The sequence below is a fragment of the Mustelus asterias genome, chromosome 25 (assembly GCF_964213995.1).
Source record: "Mustelus asterias chromosome 25, sMusAst1.hap1.1, whole genome shotgun sequence".
NCBI lineage: Eukaryota > Metazoa > Chordata > Chondrichthyes > Carcharhiniformes > Triakidae > Mustelus > Mustelus asterias.
The window spans coordinates 54,451,945-54,467,151 of record NC_135825.1 but is presented as its reverse complement, the minus strand read 5'-3'; the positions used below and the strand labels follow the sequence as shown (position 1 = coordinate 54,467,151).

Sequence of the window (15,207 nt, the reverse complement as noted above, 5' to 3'; positions counted from 1 at the left end):
CAGCCTCTGATTGGATGACAAGTGAACAGTGGTAACTTTTGATGGAAAATTACAGGTGTCAGAAAGGCAGGGCAGGGGGCAGCTGAGGCATGGCCCAGTTGAGCGTGAGCGAGTAGACAATATAAGGAAGGGGGAGGAAGTGAGCGCGAGGGGCCGGTGTGTGAGAGAGAGAGAGCGAGCAAGGGACGGCGGGAGCTCGAGAGAGTGAGTGAACTGCGGTAATGGTCGGGGGCGGACAGGGGAGAGGAGTGCACGGGGCGGACAGGGGAAAGAGAGTGGGGGCGGACAGGGGAGAAGAGTGCGTGGGGGCGGACAGGGGAGAGGAGTGCGCGGGGGCGGACAGGGGAGAGGAGTGCGTGGGGACGGACAGGGGAGAGGAGTGCGCGGGGACGGACAGGGGAGAGGAGTGCGTGGGGGCGGACAGGGGAGAGGAGTGTGCGGGGACGGACAGGGGAGAGGAGTGCGCGGGGGCGAACAGGGGAGAGGAGTGCGCGGGGGCGGACAGGGGAGAGGAGTGCGCGGGGGCGGACAGGGGAGAGGAGTGCGCGGGGGCGGACAGGGGAGAGGAGTGCGCGGGGGCGGACAGGGGAGAGGAGTGCGCGGGGGCGGAGAGGGGAGAAGAGTGCGCGGGGACGGAGAGGGGAGAGGAGTGCGCAGGGGAGAGGAGTGCGCGGGGGTGGAGAGGGGAGAGTGCGTGGGGGTGGACAGGGGAGAGTGCGTGGGGGTGGACAGGGGAAAGAGAGTGGGGGTGGACAGGGGAGAGAGAGTGGGGGTGGACAGGGGAGAGTGCGTGGGGGTGGACAGGGGAGAGTGAGTGGGGGTGGACAGGGGAGAGCGAGTGGGGTTGGATAGGGGAGAGTGAGTGGGGGTGGACAGCGGAGAGCAAGTGGGGTTGGATAGGGGAGAGTGAGTGGGGGTGGACAGGGGAAAGGGAGTGGGGGTGTACAGGGGAGAGTGAGTGGGGGTGGACGGGGGAAAGGGAGTGGGGGTGGACGGGGGAGAGTGAGTGGGGGTTGAGAGGGGAGAGTGAGTGGGGGTGGACAGGGGAAAGGGAGTGGGGGTGGACGGGGGAAAGGGAGTGGGGGTGGATGGGGGAAAGGGAGTGGGGGCGGACAGGGGAGAGTGCGTGGTGGTGGACAGGGGAGAGTGAGTGGGGGTGGACAGGGGAAAGGGAGTGGGGGTGGACAGGGGAGAGCAAGTGGGGGTGGACAGGGGAGAGTGAGTGGGGGTGGACAGGGGAGAGTGAGTGGGGGTGGACAGGGGAGAGTGAGTGGGGGTGGACAGGGGAGAGCAAGTGGGGGTGGACAGGGGAGAGTGAGTGGGGGTGGACAGGGGAGAGCGAGTGGGGGTGGACAGGGGAGAGCGAGTGGGGGTGGACAGGGGAGAGTGCGTGGGGGTGGACAGGGGAGAGTGCGTGGGGGTGGACAGGGGAAAGTGAGTGGGGCTGGACAGGGGAGAGCGAGTGCGGGTGGACGGGGGAAAGGGAGTGGAGGTGGACGGGGGAGAGTGAGTGGGGGTGGAGAGGGGAGAGTGAGTGGGGGTGGACAGGGGAAAGGGAGTGGGGGTGGACGGGGGAAAGGGAGTGGGGGCGGACAGGGGAGAGTGCGTGGGGGTGGACAGGGGAGAGTGAGTGGGGGTGGACAGGGGAGAGTGAGTGGGGGTGGACAGGGGAGAGTGAGTGGGGGTGGACAGGGGAGAGTGAGTGGGGGTGGACAGGGGAGAGCAAGTGGGGGTGGACAGGGGAGAGCAAGTGGGGGTGGACAGGGGAGAGCAAGTGGGGGTGGACAGGGGAGAGCAAGTGGGGGTGGACGGGGGAGAGCAAGTGGGGGTGGACGGGGGGAAAGGGTGTGGGGGTGGACGGGGGAAAGGGAGTGGGGGTGGACGGGGGAAAGGGAGTGGCGGTGGACAGGGGAGAGTGAGTGGCGGTGGACAGGGGAGAGTGCGCGGGGGTGGACAGGGGAGAGTGCGTGGGGGTGGACAGGGGAGAGTGCGTGGGGGTGGACAGGGGAAAGGGAGTGGGGGTGGACAGGGGAGAGCGAGTGGGGGTGGACAGGGGAGAGTGAGTGGGGGTGGACAGGGGAGAGTGAGTGGGGGTGGACAGGGGAGAGTGAGTGGGGGTGGACAGGGGAGAGTGAGCTAACGGGGGTACGGGGAGATTGAGTGTGGATGAGGGCACCAGGAGTTAATGGGGGGTAGGGGGAGGGTAAATGGGAGGGATGGGGAGGGAGAGCGAGTGAAGTGGAGGGGGTTATTGAAGGGGGGGGTAAAGGATTGAGCGTCAGGGGCAGGACAAGAGTGAGTCAGGAGTTGTGCTGAATATGGGGGCACTCTCACCCACTCTCTTGGTGGATTCTGGAGTACCTATACCTGGGAGTGAGCAGTGGACACACTCACTCTTTCACACTAATAGTCATCTTTATTTCTTACTAATATCTTTCATTGTCCATTCTAATCTTTGACACTGCCTTTTATGTGTTTTGTTCGCTCAGCCAGTTGTTTCTTTTCACACCTCAACTTTTCTTTTGAAATTCATGTTGTGCCAAACTTCATCTGCCTCAAATTTGCTCATCGCCTCTTTCAGTGGAAATAAAGGTTGAAATGGGCCTGCCCTCCCACACCAAGAGGTTGGACGAGGCTGGCCTACAGAATACTATATTTCCACATTGCAAGGAAAGCTGGGCTAAATGCTGATTCTGTGGCGACAGGAATTGTATTGGAAAGACTCTGCAAGTGAACCTATCACTACACATTGGGAACTTATCTCTGCAGTCCCATTTCCAATAGAAGTAAATGTTAGAATTCCTGCATTCATTATTCAAATCTGACTTCAGTGTCGATGTGCAAATTGGAACTTAATTTATCATATGAAGCTTGCACAAAAGCTTAGTAAAACCCGAGCTATTATTGCTTGCAGAAAAGCAGTTACTCCAACAAAGACCCAGACTATAAAGGATTATACAGCACTTCTGATAAATGCTGCCCTTACTAATTAACTCTTCCTTGATCATGCCTTTCACAAAATGGGTAAATGAATGGTGCAATGCACATCTATTTTAGATGTCAACTTATTGTTGGAATCAAAATTCGCAAGTATGCAGCGCCTGAGGCAAATTACTGATATCACAAAAACAACCCATCTTAATGCATCTCCCAAAATCCTGAGGGAATACCTTTATTCTCGAAATATTGGTGCTGCTGCAATTGTTTAAAGTTGGATTAGTTCCCCAACTAGTTTGCAACCAGTGGGAAAACAACAAAATTCTAATCCAAAGATTAACCAATACTGATTATTAACATAAAGGGGAAAATATCAAAAGAGGGATGAGGGCTCTGCATACTGATCTAACAGATAGAAGCAGACTTAACCTGAAATCTTTCCCTTTTTTCAGACTCTGCTATATTTTAGAGCTATGTGCTCCACAAGAATTGTTAAAAAGGCTGCAGTTTTCCATTGACATTTTTAAAAAACTTATGCTCAGTTTAAGTTTTTTAAAAAACAAGGGAATCTTTAAATATACACTTTTTAAAAAGTTTTCACTTTTCAAATCCATCTGAAATGGAGTAAGGCTCATATCACATGGCAAGAAAGACATCACTAAACTTTTCCAAATTATTATATTCTTGAGAGGAAGTGACACATTTAGTTAGCAGAGTGACGAGAGACAGATAGGATATGATTGTAACTTTGTTTAACATCTTCAGACATGGGACAGGCTATATCCCTTTGTAATGACTCTGGTTAACATTAACTTCTTATTTTTAATCAATGCTCCCGTAAAGTCAATAAATGATCCACCATAGTCAGAAAAAGCAATGGTACCTGGGTATGTTGGCAAATGCTGATGAGAATCTAACTTACTTCATCGGAATACATATTACATCAGCTGGTATATTACTGAAGATGTTAAACATCAGCTAAAAATGCACGGATGGGTGCACTTACCATGAAGCGCACATCATCGAACCCGTTCAGCACCAGCTTACTTTCGTACTGTTGCATCCCAATCGACTCGAGCCATTGCCCAACACTCTGCTCCAACATCCGTGAACCTGTTGAAAGATTGATCGGCAAACGCTTAAGCAAGGAAAAACCATTGAGGCGGTAACAGCGGCACTCCGAGGAGGAGATATGACACTGCCACATCATGGTCCTCTGCAACGTGCTGGGGCATCTGATCCAAGCAAAATGCTCTGAACTGCAACACCTCAGAGCGTTGTCCCAAATCCAGGGAATGCTTTAAAACCCTGCTGAGATCCTAATTAGAGTTCAGGGATACCAATTTGTTAGACTTTGCATAGATTTCTGTAATCCACAGTGATAGCCATGTAGAATGATTGTCAAATATCCCAGACTCTCTCGAGTCCCCATTAGTTAACGTATTTGAATCAGGTATGTGGTATGCAGCATCTGAGAGCTGCTGCCTCTGCATTCAAGCCAGCTAAAGCAGCTGCACTCACTGCCTCTTTTCCGATGCTAATAATACAGCGGGGAACAGAGCTTCAAACTCAGTTTAATGATCAGCTCTTGGTGCTGCAGCAGCGTTCATTGTCTGCCAGCTGAGCTCCTTGCTTGGTCCCTTCACACTATGATCGCCCTATGCTGCCCCCTCCCCCCTCTGAGCTCCTAGCGCATAACACTGATTAGAATACACCAACAGCCATTCAATACCGAGCAGCATATGACTGTGTCAGGAGAAATGAGGCAACTTCAGGAGGAATGATAGAAAGCCGAAAACTCTGCACTCTGCGGCAATAAGAAAGCAATATCAGTCTTTAACGCTGAGAGTATGGACTTCAGCAAGAAGCAAAACGCAATAGAAATTTACAATCCAAATCTGCCTAGTTTTCTGAACATTTTCCTTCGAACCCCTTAGCCTGCTTCAATTGGTTGGATTTGATTGATTTGTTTGTATATAATTGCTTTCCATCAGGGAAACACAACAATCCATGAATACAAATTAAAGCAACTTATCTCATAAATATGATGAATTTGCTTATCTTTGCTAAACTGGGAAAGAGTGGCATGTTTCACATTGAGCTAAGCAGTTCACAAAGTCAGTTAAATTCTTGACAGGATACACGCAGAGGCGCGGGGGGGGGGGGCACCGCAGAGGCGCGGGGGGGGCACCGCAGAGGCGCGGGGGGTGCACCGCAGAGGCGCGGGGAGTGCACCGCAGAGGCGCGGGGGGGCATCGGAGAGGCGCGGGGGGGCATCGGAGAGGCGCGGGGGGGATCGGAGAGGCGCGGGGGGGATCGGAGAGGCGCGGGGGGGATCGGAGAGGCGCGGGGGGGATCGGAGAGGCGCGGGGGGGATCGGAGAGGCGCGGGGGGGATCGGAGAGGCGCGGGGGGGATCGGAGAGGCGCGGGGGGGATCGGAGAGGCGCGGGGGGGATCGGAGAGGCGCGGGGGGGATCGGAGAGGCGCGGGGGGGGATCGGAGAGGCGCGGGGGGATCGGAGAGGCGCGGGGGGGATCGGAGAGGCGCGGGGGGGATCGGAGAGGCGCGGGGGGGGATCGGAGAGGCGCGGGGGGGGGATCGGAGAGGCGCGGGGGGGGGATCGGAGAGGCGCGGGGGGGATCGGAGAGGCGCGGGGGGGATCGGAGAGGCGCGGGGGGGATCGGAGAGGCGCGGGGGGGATCGGAGAGGCGCGGGGGGATCGGAGAGGCGCGGGGGGATCGGAGAGTGGAGGGGGGAGGGGAGACGGGGGAGGGGAAGGGAGACGGGGGAGGGGAAGGGAGACGGGGGAGGGGAAGGGAGACGGGGGAGGGGAAGGGAGACGGGGGAGGGGAAGGGAGACGGGGGAGGGGAAGGGCGACGGGGGAGGGGAAGGGCGACGGGGGAGGGGAAGGGCGACGGGGGAGGGGAAGGGCGACGGGGGAGGGGAAGGGCGACGGGGGAGGGGAAGGGCGACGGGGGAGGGGAAGGGCGACGGGGGAGGGGAAGGGCGACGGGGGAGGGGAAGGGCGACGGGGGAGGGGAAGGGCGACGGGGGAGGGGAAGGGCGACGGGGGAGGGGAAGGGCGACGGGGGAGGGGGCTGGGGAGACGGCGGAGGGGGCTGGGGAGACGGCGGAGGGGGCTGGGGAGACGGCGGAGGGGGCTGGGGAGACGGCGGAGGGGGCTGGGGAGACGGCGGAGGGGGCTGGGGAGACGGCGGAGGGGGCTGGGGAGACGGCGGAGGGGGCTGGGGAGACGACGGAGGGGGCTGGGGAGACGACGGAGGGGGCTGGGGAGACGGAGGGGGCTGGGGAGACGGAGGGGGCTGGGGAGACGGAGGGGGCTGGGGAGACGGAGGGGGCTGGGGAGACGGAGGGGGCTGGGGAGACGGAGGGGGCTGGGGAGACGGAGGGGGCTGGGGAGACGGAGGGGGCTGGGGAGACGGAGGGGGCTGGGGAGACGGAGGGGGCTGGGGAGACGGAGGGGGCTGGGGAGACGGAGGGGGCTGGGGAGACGGAGGGGGCTGGGGAGACGGAGGGGGCTGGGGAGACGGAGGGGGCTGGGGAGACGGAGGGGGCTGGGGAGACGGAGGGGGCTGGGGAGACGGACGGGGCTGGGGAGACGGAGGGGGCTGGGGAGACGGAGGGGGCTGGGGAGACGGAGGGGGCTGGGGAGACGGAGGGGGCTGGGGAGACGGAGGGGGCTGGGGAGACGGAGGGGGCTGGGGAGACGGAGGGGGCTGGGGAGACGGAGGGGGCTGGGGAGACGGAGGGGGCTGGGGAGACGGAGGGGGCTGGGGAGACGGAGGGGGCTGGGGAGACGGAGGGGGCTGGGGAGACGGAGGGGGCTGGGGAGACGGAGGGGGCTGGGGAGACGGAGGGGGCTGGGGAGACGGAGGGGGCTGGGGAGACGGAGGGGGCTGGGGAGACGGAGGGGGCTGGGGAGACGGAGGGGGCTGGGGAGACGGAGGGGGCTGGGGAGACGGAGGGGGCTGGGGAGACGGAGGGGGCTGGGGAGACGGAGGGGGCTGGGGAGACGGAGGGGGCTGGGGAGACGGAGGGGGCTGGGGAGACGGAGGGGGCTGGGGAGACGGAGGGGGCTGGGGAGACGGAGGGGGCTGGGGAGACGGAGGGGGCTGGGGAGACGGAGGGGGCTGGGGAGACGGAGGGGGCTGGGGAGACGGAGGGGGCTGGGGAGACGGAGGGGGCTGGGGAGACGGAGGGGGCTGGGGAGACGGAGGGGGCTGGGGAGACGGAGGGGGCTGGGGAGACGGAGGGGGCTGGGGAGACGGAGGGGGCTGGGGAGACGGAGGGGGCTGGGGAGACGGAGGGGGCTGGGGAGACGGAGGGGGCTGGGGAGACGGAGGGGGCTCGGGAGACGGAGGGGGCTGGGGAGACGGAGGGGGCTCGGGAGACGGAGGGGGCTGGGGAGACGGAGGGGGCTGGGGAGACGGAGGGGGCTGGGGAGACGGAGGGGGCTGGGGAGACGGAGGGGGCTGGGGAGACGGAGGGGGCTGGGGAGACGGAGGGGGCTGGGGAGACGGAGGGGGCTAGGGAGACGGAGGGGGCTAGGGAGACGGAGGGGGCTAGGGAGACGGAGGGGGCTAGGGAGACGGAGGGGGCTAGGGAGACGGAGGGGGCTAGGGAGACGGAGGGGGCTAGGGAGACGGAGGGGGCTAGGGAGACGGAGGGGGCTAGGGAGACGGAGGGGGCTAGGGAGACGGAGGGGGCTAGGGAGACGGAGGGGGCTAGGGAGACGGAGGGGGCTAGGGAGACGGAGGGGGCTAGGGAGACGGAGGGGGCTAGGGAGACGGAGGGGGCTAGGGAGACGGAGGGGGCTAGGGAGACGGAGGGGGCTAGGGAGACAGAGGGGGCTAGGGAGACAGAGGGGGGTGGAAGATGGGAGACAGAGCGAGGTAGGGAGACGGAGGGGGGAGCGGGGAGAGGAGGTGGGAGACGGAGGGGGGAGGTGAGACGGAGGGGAGAGGGGAGACGGAAGGGAGAGGGGAGACGGAGGGGGGTAGGGAGACGGAGGGGGGGGGGTGATGGGAGATGGCGGGGGGAGGGGAGATGGAGGGGAGAGGGAGTTGAAAGTGGGTCATGTTGGATGGAGTGGAAGGTGACATACGGGAAAAGGGAGAAGAACCAAGAAAGAGAGCGAGCGAAAGAGAAAAATAACGAAGGGGAGGTACTGAGACTGAAGGGGACTGAGCGAGCAGGGAGGGAGCAGAAAGGAGGAATAGAGCAGGAGAGGGAGGAACGATGGAAAGGTGAAGCACAGAGGATGGGAGTGTAGAAGAGGAAGCGAGGCTTGACTGGGGAGAGGAGCAGCGATAGAAGCAGCAGGCAGTTTGGTAGGGATACCGACAGAAGAGGAAGGGAGGTTCCAGGGATGCGGATCTAGGAAGGGAGGATAGAGGAGGAGGAGGGAAGTTGAAGAGGCAAGGGGAAGGGTGAAGGGACAGTTTTTTTCAGTTTATTTATCACAACTCAGCTTACATTAACACTGCAATGAAGTCATTGTGAAAATCCCCGAGTTGCCACACTCTGTCCCCTGTTTGGGTACACTGAGCGAGAATTTAACACGGCCAATGCACCTAACCAGCACATCTTTAGGACTGTGGGAGGAAACGGGAGCACCTGGAGGAAACCCACGCAGACACAGGGAGACTGTGCAGAGTCCACACAATGACCCAAGCTGGGAATCGAACCCGGATCCCTGGTGCTGTGAGGCAGCAGTGCTAACCACTGTGCCACCGTGCCGCCCTGGAGCGAAGGGATTGAATGAGGAAGATAACAAGGGAGAAGAAAGGGAGGGGGGAAAATGAGGAGGTGGGACAAGGTGAAGTTAATGATCGAGAAGAAAAGACAGAGGCTGGAGGAGGAGGGACATTCAATGCCATTACCATTGCTGAATCCCCCAATAACAACATCCTGGAGTTTAACATTGACCAGAAAGTGAACTGGACCAACCATATAAATACTGTGGCCACAAGCGTAGGTCAGAGGCTATGAATCCTGTGCTGAATAACTCATCCTCTGACTCCAAAGCCTGACCACCATCTGCAAGATGCAAATGTGGAGTGTGATGGAGTTTTCTCCACTTGCCTGGACAGGTGCAGCTCTAACAGCACTCAAGAAGCTCGACACCATCCAGCACAAAGCAGCCCACTTGATTGCTACCCCTTCCACAAACATTCAATCCCTCTACCATCAATGAACAGTGGCAGCTGTGTCCACCATCTACAAGATGATTGCAGAAACTCTCCAAGGTTTCTTGCGAAGCACCTTCCAAACATACAAGCCATACCATCCAGAAGGTCAGGGGCAGCAGAGACATGGGAACACCATCACCTGGAGATTTACTTCCAAGTCACTCACCATGCTGACTTGAAAATATATCACCATTCCATCACATTTGCTGGCTCAAAATCCTGGAAGTCCCTACACCTCAAACTGTGGCAGTACACCATGACCTTCTCAAGGGCAGTTGGGGATGGCCTAGCCAGAGAAGCCCACATCGCATGCTTGAAGAAGGGGTGAAGGAAGGAGGGGGGCTTCAGGGTGAAAGACATCAGGGAGGAAGGGTGAGGATGGAAAGAGTATGAGGGGGCGGACGGCTAGGGGACGGGCAGGGGGCGAGGGGCGGCCAGGGCAAGGCAGAAAGCTCCAGTGGCATGTCTCTTTTTCAGCAATACGTTTCAATATATTTACAGTTATACATTACAGGGTATTCACCACCTGACCCCAACCATCATAGTTTGTCTTGGACCATTTGTGGGGACTCAAAATAATTCCCAGATAATTACTTCAATTTGCAGATAATTAAACACAATTACTCCACAATTAACAAAAGGCTGGTGGTGCAATGAGGGAGGTGGATCGTTAAGGACAACGGAGAAGGTAAGGGTAATGAGAGTTAATCTTTTTAGGTCCAATTTTATTTTGAGAGTATATTCCTCACCAACAGGTCAATAGATTTTTTGAACATAACTTAAGAACTAGGAGCAGGAGTAGGCCATCTGGCCACTCGAGCCTGCTCTGCCATTCAATAAGATCATGGCTGATCTTTTCGTGGACTCAGCTCCACTTACCGCCCGCTCACCATAACCCTTAATTCCTTAAAGGTTCAAAATACATTCAATGAGGTAGTCTCAACAGCTTCACTGGGCAGGGAATTCCACAGATTCACAACCCTTTGGGTGAAGAGGTACCTCCTCAACTCAGTCCTAAATCTGCTCCCCCTTATTTTGAGGCTATGCCCTCTAACTGAAATACATCGTATATAGATACTTTGCAAAATATTCCATGATAAAAAGGTGGGTATAAATTCACAATCATACCTCCCCAGTAAATATTCCAAGTTATTGTATCTCATACATACAGTGGAATACTAATTTGGTACCATATAATCCACACATTCTTGCACAACACAAGATTAGTTTATTTAATATAAATTCATTTCAAATCAAAAGCAGTTTTATATTAAAAGTTCTATATTTGGCAGCAGCTTGTTGGAGTGCAACAATCACATTATAGTGTAACGATGAACCTCAGGGACCTGAGATTCAAGAGTCTTTTTCCCACTGGTCCTCCGTGTGGGCCCGATAGTCACCAATTAAATAATGGTAAATGTAAAACCATGAGAGGTTCATTTCAAGTGAGAAGGTTTATTAAACTCCCTAGCAATAATACAAAATTGTATTACGTTATTATTTTCCCATAAAAAAACTCAAAATTCTGGTCCCAATTCAGCATTTGAGCACTCCTCCTTATTTAGTAGGCTAAGCGTTAAACTGTTTTCAACATAAGCCCACAAATAAAAAGACATACTTGTAGCTGTTTATAAACTCTTACTTGGTCCGGACTTGTAGAAATTTTCCAAAAAATCCCAATTTACCACCTTTTGTTCAGTAATGCTAAACTTTGGATTAAAAAAATAAATCTTTCACAAGATTTTACATCAATTCATGAATCAAAGTAAAGCTTATTCATACCACACCACAATCTTAGCATCTAACATCCTGTTAAGCACCGTTATGGCCACAGGCACGTTCAGTAGTTTCTTTGCAGCAGCTATTCTAAACTAACGATGTGAATACTTTTCTTTAATCTGGAGGGGTAATTACTGGTCGTTATCTTACATGCAAAGAAATGCAAGTTGAGTTTAAATACAACCAGTATATTGTGAATTAACTATTATGTAAATTCTAGCTTATTCAGCCAAATAGCTGATTTTACATACTCTAATTACCTGAAGCATTCTGCCATTCTTTTCTGAAATCGCTGTCAATCCCTGCACCAATGGAACTCATTATTTTCTCAATCTAGAAGAAGAAATAAGCAGTTAGGATACTGATTGTTTTGACAACGGTACATTTTTTAGTTAATTTTGATTCTTCCAAGTGAATACCAGCATCAGCAAGCACAAGCCAAATTTAAGCGAGTCACGCCACTAGCTAAAGCCCAATTCAATCTTACAGCTATCTCTGCTGCAACAGGCCACCCTTAAAAAAAACACAAACATGCACATTCACTAATAAAAAGGAAAAAGAAGCAGACCAATCCAGCAGCAAGTTTTGATTAGTATTGACAGGCATACCATTTCAGAGCTTACATAGGTCCAGAATCCCTCACACCATTCTAGAACCCATCTTACAAAAAAAAATCTTACACTGTACAAAGATTTAGTTCTGCGAGGTTTAGATATTGGAAGAAGTAGTTTCTGCTGTGGGAGACGAAATAAATGCACGATAATGAAGTAAACTGCAATCACTGAGGACTCATCATCAAATTACAAAAACAGCCCTGACTTAATAATCCAACTCATTTATCAAACACATCGGCAGACTGCACAAATAAACTGCAAACAACAGGAAAAACACTCTCTTCCCTGCAAGGTCAAATATTATTAAGCTGCTGGATTCAAAAATGAACTAGCAAATCCAAGTGTGTGTAAGAGACATTTGCATATCACAGCGGATCTCACAGAAAGAGCATCAGATACTTTCAAGATGATGTTTTTCAATTTGATATTTTACATACATTAGTCACTGGAGATCACAACATTGTACTTTGTACAATTGCACGTATTTTCTTTTGGTTGAAAACCAACAAAAACAAAATTTATGCAGGATTGCTTGAAGTGAAGCTAAATTCAGACAGTCATAAAAAATAAATTGAAGCTTGTGCAACCTTAAACTCTCATGTAAAAAATCAGTTATTTGGCTTCATCGTAGCAATAAAGGTATAATGGGGAGGGGGGGAAGAATAACCCAATGACAAAAAGGAGTAACGAGCATTGCCATAATTATTGTTGTAATTTTATTTAATAAAGAAACCAAATGCTGGTACCATATATGACCAAAATTGCTCCCTATTCCTATGTAAACAAATATCATTGAGATTATAGTTGCAAGAGAAAAATCAGGACTTATTTATGGATTTATGTATTGTTTTCTGTTGCTCATGATATGGCTTTACGCCAACTGATAAAACGCAAGTGTGATTTTATATCCTTATTGATGTGTCAATCAGAAAGGAATATGGTCTGTGATCTTCTGTGTTAAACAAATAACATCCAAACACCACTCAGCTGAAATATTTACAAAGGAAACAGATTTCAAAAGCAGCAGAGAATACAGGATTGAGGCACGGCAAAAAGAGGGTGATTAAAAGAATATATGTGGGTGCTTAACACTGCCATTGAACAAAGAGAAAATTCCGCTCCAGTTCCACAACAATGTAATGTGAATAGTCCTTCACAGCAATAAAGCAATGACAACAGGTTTCAGACAGTTAAACATACATCTAAAATATATCATTACACAGCAGTTTTGTGTGTGGAGAACCAAACCCTAAACTTAAGTTTGTTTATTTTTTTTCAAATGGCTTTGATAACCCAAGAAAGACTAATTGGAGTTGAAAACTGGTGAGAAAACACAGCAAATAATCAACTTGTGTAAATTTCAGCACACTGATCTTGGTAAAGAATTAGGGTGTATCAAAGTAAAAATATGTTAACTTAGTATAATCTATTCCTAGATAAATTGCATCCTGGTTGGTTCTGTACACGTGCTAAACGTGCACCTCAAGTATATCATTCCACAGCAGATCAGTAATGTCTCACATTGTCTCATGCAAAGTCTTCTTCAAAGTTCCAGAATCTGTACTACAATGTAAATTTATTTCAAACTCAATTTACAATGCAACTAACTTGCAATGCTCAGCCGACATCACACTGCCTAAAAGAAACAATCATCCTTTGTGGCCTCGAGAAGTTGGTTGGGTAAAACAGTGTGCGCACGGTGCACACCATTTGATGAAAGTGGTCATGAGATTGGTAACGGTTAAAATAAAGATTACCTAAGTAATATAATTCAGAAGACAGAGACACCTGCAAAATGCCCATAGTTAGACTAAAATATACAATGGAAAATAATCTTCAGCAAATCTGTGATGCTTACTCCATGTGACAGGCTTGTACAAGTAATCAGAGCCTAATTTTGATGTCGAAGCAATGGAATGGTTGGAATGCCCTTCAACTTTCTGCTGAGTATCTGAACTGCAAGGAGGCAGCAGCATTAAATGCACTCAACCAGCATTTATTCGCTGCATCATCAGTTTTGGGCTGGGTTTCTTAATCATCGTGGATTCTGTATTCTTGGTCTATTTAGGGAACAGATGCTTCCCAGTTACTATCTCAGCCCAATAACAGTCAATACAGCTTTGAGGAATTCAACAGAATAATTGAAATTACTGGGTGTAGATTGTGTGATCTGAAGGTAAGGTGGTTCTTCTGGTTCAATGAGAGTTCATCAACGGTTTCAGAAACCTCCATATTAAACTAAGAAGTTGGTTGGGTACAACATTAGTCTTCAATAGGTTAGTGCTGCAAACTTTATCTTCTGCAGAGGAAGTCAGCAACGGTTAGTTCCTCTCAGAAGCTGTAACAGTCAGGTGACAGATTTTGTGAACTGAGTTGTGAACCCAATGCATACTGTTCAGAAAAGATGCTAGGTTTGCATAGACTTTGTCAAACTCCCTGCAATGAAAAGATATAATATAAAGAGAAATCAAAAAGTCCTCAATAGGCATATAAATAGTCAGAGAGTGGTAAAAGGAAGAGTGGGATCGAATAGGGGTCAAAAAGGGGATTTATGTATGGAGGCAGGGGACATGGCTGAGGTGTTAAACACATGCTTTGCAGATGTCTTTACTAAGGAATAAGATGCTGTGCAGGCCATAATGAAAGAGGAGATATTCATAGTGAGGTGATATTGGATAAGCTGTCTGTATTTAAAATTATTAAGGTACCAGAACTTAAAAGGATGCATTCAAGGATATTGAGGGATGTGGGAGTGTAATTGCAGAGGCACTTGTAATAATTTTTCAGTTTTAGACTCAGGGATGGTGCCAGAGGATTGGAAAATTGCAAAGGTTTACACTCTTGTTCAAAAAAAGTTGCAAAGATAAGCCCAGCAACTACAGGCCAATTAGTTTAACATTAGTATTGGGGAAGCTTTGAGATATCATTATTCAGGACAAATAGTCACTTGGGCAAATGTAGATAATTAAGTAAAGCCAGCATGCATTTGCTATGGGCAAAATCATGTTTAACTAATTTGTTTTTTTGATGAGCTAACAGAGAAGGATGACGAGAGTAATACTAATATTATGGTGTATATGAATTTCCAGAAGATATGTGAGAAAGTTGGGATGTTCTCCTTGAAGAGAAGGTTGAGAGGGGAGTTGATAAAGATTTTCAAAATCATAAGGCAGAGTGGGTTTGGAAAAACTGTTCCTATTGGTGGAAGGATTGAGAACAAGAGGGCATAGATTTAAGGTCATTGGCAAAAGAAGCGATATGAGGAAAAACTTTTTCCTCACAGCGAATGGTTGGAATCTAGAATGCAATGCTCAAGAGTGTGGGGGAGGCAGGTTCAATTGAGGCATTCAAGATGGAATTTAACTGTTATCTGAAAAGAAAGAATATGCATGACCACAAGGAGATAGGGAAGTGACACTACGTAATTTGTTTCTACACATAGCCGGCACAAAAAGATGGGCTGAATGGCTCCCATCTGTGCTGTAACAATTCTGTGATTCTGTGAGGATGCTTTCACAAAGAAACCTGGCACATGGGTAGTGCATGCACTTACGAACTGTGTGTAAATAAAACATTTTTACTTGTAAATTTAAAAATTGCACTGCATAAAATTGAGAAATATAACCATCTGTATTAGAACATAACTGAATAGGAATAGTATCT

The 15,207-nt window shown here is 51.4% G+C and overlaps 1 protein-coding gene across 15 annotated transcripts in view; it reads right to left on the bottom strand.

The window, feature by feature from the left end:
• Nucleotides 1-15,207, bottom strand: part of LOC144479191 (ankyrin repeat and SAM domain-containing protein 1A-like) — a 409,264-nt gene that overhangs the window by 132,237 nt on the left and 261,820 nt on the right. For 9 of the 15 annotated variants that reach the window (XM_078197812.1, XM_078197820.1, XM_078197816.1 and 6 more), the window contains 3 exons: nucleotides 11,611-11,664; nucleotides 11,191-11,263; nucleotides 3,944-4,050 (listed from right to left, as the gene is read on the bottom strand). In XM_078197812.1, the coding sequence (XP_078053938.1) occupies nucleotides 3,944-4,050; nucleotides 11,191-11,263; nucleotides 11,611-11,664 (234 nt within the window). The remainder of the gene's footprint in view (nucleotides 1-3,943; nucleotides 4,051-11,190; nucleotides 11,264-11,610; nucleotides 11,665-15,207) is intronic. The other 6 variants (XM_078197819.1, XM_078197823.1, XM_078197814.1 and 3 more) reach the window with 1 other exon arrangement.